Genomic DNA, 9,920 nt, shown 5'->3' with positions numbered 1-9,920 from the left:
CTCCCCGTGCTTACCGTGGAGAGAGAGGGACCGGGCAGGCACCGTGTTATGTGGAGATGCGCACGGTGTCGCCGGTGTGCAGGCATAGCCCGGTGCGTTACATAGCAGCGCCTCGTATCGGCCGGGCTAGAGTGGGCATCGAGCCAGGTGCCATGAAGCCGGCTCAACGCATCTGGTCTCCAGTGCGTCTCCTCGGGCCAGGGTACATGGCACCAGCCCTACGCATGGTGTCCCCGGTTCGCCAGCACAGCCCAGTGCGGCCTATTCCACCTCGCCGCACTGGCCTGGCTACAGGGAGCATTCAGCCAAGTAGGGTTGGGCAGGTTCGGTGCTCGAGACCTCTAGTGAGCCTCCACGGTCCGGTCTATCCGGTGCCTCCTCCACGTACCAGACCTCCGGTGGCAGCCCCACGCACCAGGCTGTCTCTCCGTTTCCTTCCTCCAGGTGCTCCCGTCTGTCCAGCGCCGCCTAAACCTATAGGGGAGGGTCTGGGTGGGCATCTGTCCGCGGTGGCGGCTCTGGTGCGGGACGTGGACCCCACTCCACCATAGTCATTGCCCGCTTCAGTGGCCTCTTTAGAGCGGCGACCCTCGCCGCCGACCTTGGACTGGGAACCCTAATAAAAGGCCCCACTGGACTGAGGAGCGCCTCTGGACTGAGGGGCGCCTCCGGACTGAGGGGCTGCTCCGGACTGAAGGACGGCTCGGGCGGCTCCTGACTGAAGGACGGCTCGGGCGGCTCCTGACTGAAGGACGGCTCGGGCGGCTCCTGACTGAAGGACGGCTCGGGCGGCTCCTGACTGAAGGACGGCTCCTGACTGAAGGACGGCTCCTGACTGAAGGACGGCTCCTGACTGAAGGACGGCTCCTGACTGAAGGACGGCTCCTGACTGAAGGACGGCTCCTGACTGAAGGACGGCTCGGGCGGCTCCTGACTGAAGGACGGCTCGGGCGGCTCCTGACTGAAGGACGGCTCCTGACTGAAGGACGGCTCCTGACTGAAGGACGGCTCCTGACTGAAGGACGGCTCCTGACTGAAGGACGGCTCCTGACTGAAGGACGGCTCGGGCGGCTCCTGACTGAAGGACGGCTCGGGCGGCTCCTGACTGAAGGACGGCTCGGGCGGCTCCGGACAGACGGGCGGCTCGGGCGGCTCCGGACAGACGGGCGGCTCGGGCGGCTCCGGACAGACGGGCGGCTCGGGCGGCTCCGGACAGACGGGCGGCTCGGGCGGCTCCGGACAGACGGGCGGCTCGGGCGGCTCCGGACAGACGGGCGGCTCGGGCGGCTCCGGACAGACGGGCGGCTCGGGCGGCTCCGGACAGACGGGCGGCTCAGGAGTCAGGACAGGCGGCTCAGGACAGCCGCCTGAGCCGTCCTTCAGTCCGGAGCCGTCCTTCAGTCCGGAGGCGCCCCTCAGTCCAGAGGCGCTCCTCAGTCCAGTGGGGCCCTTTATTAGGGTTCCCAGTGCAAGGGTCGCCGCTCTAAAGAGGCCACTGAAGCGGGCAATGACTATGGTGGAGTGGGGTCCACGTCCCGCGCCAGAGCCGCCACCGCGGACAGATGCCCACCCAGACCCTCCCCTATAGGTTTAGGTTTTGCAGCCGGAGTCCGCACCTTTGGGGGGGGGGGGGGGGTGTACTGTCACGCCCTGACCATAGTTTGCGGTGTATGTTTCTATGTTTTGTTTGGTCAGGGTGTGATATGAGTGGGCATTCTATGTTGTATGTCTAGTTTGTCTGTTTCTATGTGTTTGGCCTGATATGGTTCTCAATCAGAGGCAGGTGTTAGTCGTTGTCTCTGATTGGGAGCCATATTTAGGTAGCCTGTTTTGTCTTTGTGGGTTGTGGGTGATTGTTCCTGTGTTCGTGTTCACTATACGGGACTGTTACGTTTTCGTTCGTTCGTTCACTTTATTGTTTTGTTCGTTGTTTAAGTATTCTTATTAAAATTAATTCTCACCACGCTGCACATTGGTCCTCCGATCCTTCCTACTATTCCTCCTCAGAAGAGGAAGAAGACGAGCGTTACAGGGATGTGTTTAGTCCCAGGGTCTTTAGCTTATTGATGAGCTTTGAGGGCATTATGGTGTTGAACGCCGAGCTGTGGTCAATGAATAGCATTCTCACATAGGTGCTCCTTTTGTCCGGGTGGGAAAGGGCAGTATGGAGTGCAATAGAGATTGCATCATATATGGATCTGTTGGTGCTTTATGCAAATTGGAGTGGGTCTAGGGTTTCTGGGATAATGGTGTTGATGTGAGCCATGACCAGCCTTTCAAAGCACTTCATGGCTACAGACGTGAGTGCTACGGGTCAGTAGTCATTTAGGCAGGTTACCTTAGTGTTCTTGGGCACGGGCACTGGTGGTCTGCTTAAAACATTTTGTTATTACAGACTCGGACAGGGAGAGGTTGAAAATGTCAGTGAAGACACTTGCCAGTTGGTCAGCGCATGCTTGCAGTACACGTCCTGGTAATCCGTCTGGCCCAGTGGCCTTGTGAATCTTGACCTGTTTAAAGGTCTCACTCACATCGGCTGCGGAGAGCGTGATCTCACAGTCTTCCGGAACAGCTGGTGCTCTCATGCATGTTTCAGTATTGGTAAAGGCAGTTAGATAGTCCTATATAGGGCTGTGGCGGTCACAAAATGTAATCAGCCGGTGATTGTCAAGCAAATAACTACCGGTCTCACGGTAATTGACCATTAATTAACATAAACAAATTTAGCGTCACTTGGCTTCAATACAAGCATCTGATGCAGAACTTTGTAACGTCTATAAAAAGTCTAATAAAACCATGTAATATAGCCTACACCTTCACAATAAATACATTATTAATTTTAGACAGCTCTAAAGAAACATGATATGAAGAAAATGTAGTCTATTTCAGAAGAACAGGATAGTGTACTCTGAGTTGTCTTTATGTTAGGTCCTGGCTATGCCATATGGCTGTGGGCTACACTAGTTCATTTAGCAGACAAGATTTGCTTAGAATTCTGTGGCATTATTTTAGATTATTTTATAGTATGAAGAATACAATTGAACAAAGCTGAACAAAATAGAAATTATATTTTCTCCAAAGGATTTGAGGGAGTGTGCACACACTATTCTGTGATGAGCGGTTAACAAAGAAATAGGTACTCCTATATGCTTAATTTAGTTATACATGTAACTTTAGTTCTTCAAACGTTGGGCTACATGTTTAGATTTGTAAGACTGCCTGATGCGACTCTAATCGTGATTTGAAAAAAGTTGCATGAAATGCATGAGCTTTGCTTTGTTTTATGCGCAGGCTGTACACACTTCATCAGTCTCTCATTCACAATTGGACAAGCAGTTGATAATGCCTCGAATTTCCCGGCAGCATCCCCTTTGTGTGGCCGTAATGCCCCCTAAAATAATCTGTGCCTTTTGCGGCCAGTGCCCTTGGGCTGAATAAAATAATGATAATTCCCTTCTCCCTGAGTGCTGCATCCTCCAAAGCACCTCTCACTCAAATGGCTATCCATCATGTGATTGGGTCTTTCTCACAGGCTACAAATGAAGACAGACACATGCCAAGGTGCATATTGAAGATATTGGAAGAACTGTCCACATTTACTTTTCGTCAGCCAACAAGATGAGTAGGCTTAACGAACAGTAAAAGCACTAGCCTATGTCAATCTACTATCCCCCATAGTACAAAAGTTGACCTATTCTGTGTGAGGTGATAAATATTCCAAACATAGTCTGGGACAGTTGTGGGATGCGATTAGATATCAAATTAATACAGCCACTAGCATCAACAAAAACTTTTACGCAATGAGGCTGTTTTACATAAGCGTGAATGTTCCATTAGCGGGAAAACACCATTATCAAAAGTGACCGCAAATGCGATTATGCATGTAATGCTTGTTATTAAAAAGGTGAATTTTTATTGTGAAAATTATCATCCCCAAACTTGACTCACTCGCTGATTTATTGCTTTTATATATAAAAATGCACCTTTTTAATAACAAGCATTACATGCATAATCGCATTTGCGGTCACTTTTGATAATAGTGTTTTCCCGCTAATGGAACATTCACGCTTATGTAAAACAGCCTCATTGCGTAAAAGTTTTTGTTGATGCTAGTGGTTGTATAGCTATATATATATATATAAATAAATTAAATCACCAGCTTCTATCTAAAGGCCATCAGACTGTTAAACAGCCATCACTAACATAGAGGCTGCTGCCAACATACAGTCACTGGCCACTTTAATAAATGGATTTAATAAAGGTATCACTAGTCACTTTAAATAATGCCACTTTATATAATGTTTACATGCCCTACATTACTCATCTCATATGTATATACTGTATTTCATACCGTCTATTGCATCTCTATGCCGCACAGCCATCGCTCATCCATATATTTATATGTACATGTTCTTATTCCATCTCTTTACACTTGTGTGTATAAGGTAGTTGTTGTGAATTTATTAGAGAACTTGTTAGATATTACTGCACTGTCGGAACTAGAAGCACAAGTATTTCGCTACACTCACATTAACATCTGCTGACCATGTGTGTGACAAATAAAATTTGATTTTTATTGTTTTATTTGCGAGTTAGGCTCTACGCCCCTTGTAAAGCGGTTTAATGTGCTTAATTTTAAGAAGTTATTTATCCACTTTAGTTGTAATACAAACCTTATCAAAACATATAGGCCTATGGGCTAGGCTAAATGAAGTGTGCCACTATGATTTTTTTTTAAAGTAGCCAAAACAATGCATTGTTTCTTGCCTTATGCTGGGCATCATTCACAAATGATAATATATAATTCACAAGCTAATGTTGTCATCCATCAGACTATTCTTGATTTATTCTTGTCTTTAGATATACTAAATAATATATGTTGTGCAACATGAGCTCATGAAGTGTTTGATTTGATTTTCGATCACATTTGCATTGTCAGAGTGATTAGAAGGACAGTAGAGTGCAGAGTACCAGGCAGTTAGCAAGTTAGGTAGGCTATTAATGACCATCCGCAGCATCAGAGCTTGGAGAAGCCTAATTACCGTAACTAAACAGTCATGTGGAATTTTACTTCCTTCATGACTCGTGACCACCGGTGTGGCGGTAATATGGACACCGTAACAGCCCTACTCCTATAGATTGTTGGAGAGTGATTTCCTAACTTGAGCAGGTTGTTCTGGTCAGTCCGGAAGGTTGTATATGACGTAGGAAATCCTCCCCTTACGCTGTCAAATCAAATTTGATTTGTCACATACATTATTTTAGCAGATGTGATTGCAGGTGTAGTGAAATTGTTGTAGGTATATGTCTAGGTATATAGACTGATTAGACTTGCACCCTCTGAGTGTGTATCAACCAGGTGCAGTTATTTCTCCTTGTCAGAGTAATATGCAGGATATGTTCTCTCAGTCGTCTCCGAGTGGCACATGGCTTATTTCTGTCTGTCTGGGTTACAGATAAATTGAGTTTCAGGTTGTCTGAGTGGCTGCCCAGTCTGCCCGCTCAGTGAGACAGACAGATGGCAGTGTTCTTCTCACGTTGTTTAAATCCAGATACAGACATGACTTCAGTTTTGACCCCCTTCGTTTTTCCCCAGACAACAGATGGACTGTATTTGAAAACTTGTGAATTTGTCATCGGCTCTAACTCACAAGAATGAATTCTGTGAAATATTACTAATGCAGTGCGGTATGGTCACGTCTGTGTCTTGGCTTCATGGAAAATAACTAAGTAGTTGTATTTCCTTTGTTCTCATCCACATCTTATACTGATCTCACCCTCCATTCTCCGCAGGTGTAGACGTACCCCCCACACCGCCCGCCAAGATGGTGGCCCTGTCCCTGAAGATCTGTGTCCGCCAGTGCAACCTGGTGAAGACCATGCAGTTTGAGCCGTCCACGGCCGTCTACGACGCCTGCAGAATCATCAGAGAGAGGGTTCCCGAAGCCCAGACTGGAAAAGGTACAAGACACAGACATACAAGCGACTGAGGCCACGTTCAAGTTCCTTAATAGAGCATCCTTCCTTAACAGGTGAAAGCAAGGGCACCACGTGGCTTTCATCTGTCCAGTCATGTCTTAGCACTGATTACTTCAAGGAAGGGAGGATGCACTTTGGAAGAATTAGAATGGTACCTGCCTCTCAACACTAGAAACAAGGGCTTAGAAATGCATCATTCATCCTATTGCTAATGGTAACTTCTATTCCTATTGTCTTCCAGCCTCAGACTACGGCCTGTTCCTTTCTGATGAGGACCCCAGGAAAGGAATCTGGCTGGAGTCAGGAAGAACTCTGGATTATTACATGCTGCGGAATGGGGTAAAAACCTACCTAAAGCATACCTACAGTAACCCTTAGTAATCTGACCAGTCCTATACTGTAGCGAGGGTTCTCTACTGTAGCGAGGGTTCTTTGTAGTTGTTGCCATGGAGAAAGTATTTAAAGTATGAGAATCACATACTGTAACACACACACACACACTGACACTATTCTTGATTGAAGTCGGTCCTCAAAGATCACACACACCAAACGTGTTCATAGGATGTGTTTTCCATTGGTATTTCCTCTCTAGACAAGTGCTGTGTGTTTAATGCAGGGTGAAGTACCAGGCCTGTTGGAATGACAGAGTATGTAGTTCAGAGGAAAATCTTTTTCATATTGCTGTGTGTGAGAAATGAGAGAGTTGTGGGGATGGAATAGGCAACCGTTAAATTAGATTTTCTGCCCTCCATTCATCCTTCTCTCCTTCGACTGGCTAAATGTTTGATCACTCGCTCTACTTTTCGCCACATTAACAGTTTATCTTTTTCTCTCCCTCCTTCTCAGGATATCCTTGATTATAAGAAGAAACAGAGGCCATTGAAGATCAAGATGCTGGATGGAGCTGTGAAAACCATCATGGTGGACGACTCCAAAACAGTGGGAGAGCTGCTAGTGACGATATGCAGTAGAATAGGTTATTATTTGTAAAAACACCTTTCATAGGAAAGCTAGTGAGTTGAGGTTGTCTCAAAGTGATGATATGCAGTAGAATGTAAGTCTGCTTCCTTTTGTACCACAATTAATTCCCCTTAACAATTAACATTGTGTCACGAACGTCGTAGTGAGGAGACCAAAGCGCAGCGTGATGTGAATACATACTTTTAATGTAAGACGAATAAACATGAAGAACACTAAACAAACTAACAAAATGAACGCTATAAACAATGAGTGCAGACATGCAACTTCACATAGACAATAACCCACAAACCAAACTGGAAAATGGCAACCTAAATAGGATCCCCAATCAGAGACAACGATAAACTGCTGCCTCTGATTGGGAACCAATCTAGGCCACCATAGACCTACATATGTCTAGACTAGACACGCACACCTAGACATACACAAAACCCTAGATAAGACAAAAACACACATACCACCCTCGTCACACCCTGACCTAACCAAAATAATAAAGAAAACAAAGATAACTAAGGTCAGGGCGTGACACCTGGATTACATGATTTGTTTTAACACCTGTCAAAGGAGAGCCAGTGGTTTGAGGTTGTGTCTGAAAGCGTTTCCCTGTGATTTCAGGAATCACCAACTACGAGGAGTACTCTCTGATCCAGGAGGTAATGGAGGAGAAGAAGGAGGATGGGACGGGCACCCTGAAGAAAGACAGGACCCTGCTCCGAGACGAGAGGAAGATGGAGAAACTCAAAGCTAAGCTTCACACAGACGACGACTGTGAGTTTAGGCCAACTTTACTTATTATTTTTAACTCCTTGTGAACCATAGGGCCTCAGTTGAGGCCAAACATCTCTAGCAGACGCTCTTATCCAGAGCAATTGGGGTTAAGTGCCTTGCTCAAGGGCACATCAACAGAATGTTCACCTTGTCAGCTTGGGGATTCGAACCAGTGAACTTTCGGTTACTGGCCAACACTCTTAACCACGAGGCTACCTGCCATCTCTACAAATTGCCACTAGTTCTGGGAACATGTCGATGCTGAAGCCAATTTAATTTCCCTTATGGTCATTTTTTTAATAATTCAACCAAGTTGATCATTTGAGCCAAATATGTTTTGAATAAAGTTAGCAGTAACAGGATTATTTAGTTAGCTAACTTGCATCTGCTATCCTTGAAGGTATTGCTCTGTCTGTTCTGAAAATAGATTTTGATACATCTGCGTGTTTCATAAGAGTTTGGACAGAAGCAACATTATTTGCCGGTTATTGATTTGACAGACATTTTTGGTTAAGGTATTATTTTAATAGTGATTTGAGTTGGATACTGTTATCGCACATCAAATTGTATTTTCCTCCTTTTTTCCTGGGCGGTAGTGTCCATTTCTCATGTGCTGTAGGCAATGGATGTCTGTCTTGGCCTGCTGTGAAGTGTTCAGTCATACATGCCATGGACAGGACAGCTCCTCTCCAGCCTCTAGATATTGGCACATCCATCAAACTGATGGGCAGCTTTACACCACTATTGACATTATCACTACCCCCCTTCAGGGGAACACTGACGCCAACATGGATTTTGGTTTTACAAAATATTGAGTCAACACATGGGTTGACTATAATGGAGAGAATTATGGTTAGATTTTTAAGTTTATTGAGAAGGTCAGAATCTGTGCATTTACGAGTTAATATCAATGTGTGTGTGTGTTCAGTGAACTGGCTTGACCACAGCAGAACGTTCCGTGAGCAGGGGGTGGAGGAGACCGAAACTCTTCTGCTCAGGAGGAAGTTCTTCTACTCAGACCAGAACGTGGACTCACGAGACCCGGTCCAGCTCAACCTGCTCTACGTCCAGGTCTGACCCTCACCGCGGTCTCTCCTCTCCTACTGCTTTTAACACGTCTCTGTCCTTTCCTCTTCCCTCTCTCCTACTCTTTCTTACTCTCTCTCTTTTCATCCTTCCCTCTTCAATAACTCTTTCACTCTCCCTCACTCTCTCCCGCCCCTCTCCTTACCTTTTTCCTCTCTCATGCCTTCTCCTCTGTTGTACTTGTCCTGCATAGTAGTCAGCAATTAAGCTCTTCACCAGAAACATGCTGTAATGGATGAATGTTGATGGATAGAGAACATCTGTTATTCCATTTTTTTTGCCTTTTATAATAATAATTGAACACACACAGCCAGAGCTGGTGCTTCACACTCTGGTGTCTCATTATCACCACCACAATGATTACTGCCTCAAGGTGTGTGTGTGCACGCATGTATATTTTCCTGCATCTCTAAATCATTTCAGTCAGTGCATTTGCGATGTATTGTATTTTGATGTATGCAGCTGGCATATTGAATTTGTGTCATTGTCAAGTCATGGTGGGACTGGGACCCTATTCCCTTGTCTGCTGACAGTGTCCTCTTCTGTGTGACATATGGTCCCAGGGGTCCTGCCTAGTCTTTAACACACCTCTCCTCTGACCTCTGCTCTTCCTCAAAAGGACTAAAGCACCACTTCCATTGCTAGTCATGTTGTGCTGTCTGTGTGTAATTACCTGTTGTTGTAGTGTGTGTAAATGGCTGTGAGAGATGGTTCAGCCAGATAAAGGATCTGGTTCAATAAGTAGGTATATGAGACTCAGCAGGCTCTCTGTTCTGGGCTCATTATTCTCTGTATGAGAGTTGTCTCGATCAGGCTGATGGGCTGTACAACATTAAGGGATCAGGGTTGAGATGAGGTGATTAGAGGTACTAGGTGATTAGAGGTACTTTGTTTTGATAGGTCACCATGGTTGGGGTCAGTTCCATCATTTCAGGAAGTGAATTATTTCCCAGTCAAGAATGTAAAGAAAATGGAGTCAGCCGCTCCATATTACTAGTGATATATTGGGTTTCATCTTCATCTCTTACCATTCCAGAATTAAAACATCCTTGGAGAACTTTGAGTGGCACGTCTCTTATGACGGTGATTATATTAAATGTGTGTGTGTT

At 45.9% G+C, this 9,920-nt stretch overlaps 1 protein-coding gene across 1 annotated transcript in view; it reads left to right on the top strand.

The window, feature by feature from the left end:
- Positions 1 to 5,801: 5,801 nt before the first annotated feature.
- The window catches only part of LOC120024965 (talin-2), a 70,567-nt gene continuing 66,448 nt past the window's right edge, over positions 5,802 to 9,920 (top strand). The window contains exons 1-5 of the mRNA XM_038969356.1: positions 5,802 to 5,961; positions 6,221 to 6,318; positions 6,826 to 6,955; positions 7,573 to 7,725; positions 8,654 to 8,796. Of these exons, the coding sequence (XP_038825284.1) occupies positions 5,826 to 5,961; positions 6,221 to 6,318; positions 6,826 to 6,955; positions 7,573 to 7,725; positions 8,654 to 8,796 (660 nt within the window). The 5' untranslated portion in view covers positions 5,802 to 5,825. The remainder of the gene's footprint in view (positions 5,962 to 6,220; positions 6,319 to 6,825; positions 6,956 to 7,572; positions 7,726 to 8,653; positions 8,797 to 9,920) is intronic.

This window comes from Salvelinus namaycush, chromosome 30, assembly GCF_016432855.1.
Source record: "Salvelinus namaycush isolate Seneca chromosome 30, SaNama_1.0, whole genome shotgun sequence".
Classification (NCBI taxonomy): domain Eukaryota; kingdom Metazoa; phylum Chordata; class Actinopteri; order Salmoniformes; family Salmonidae; genus Salvelinus; species Salvelinus namaycush.
The sequence above is the reverse complement of the archived record's forward strand: the minus strand, read 5'-3'. Positions and strand labels throughout refer to the sequence as shown.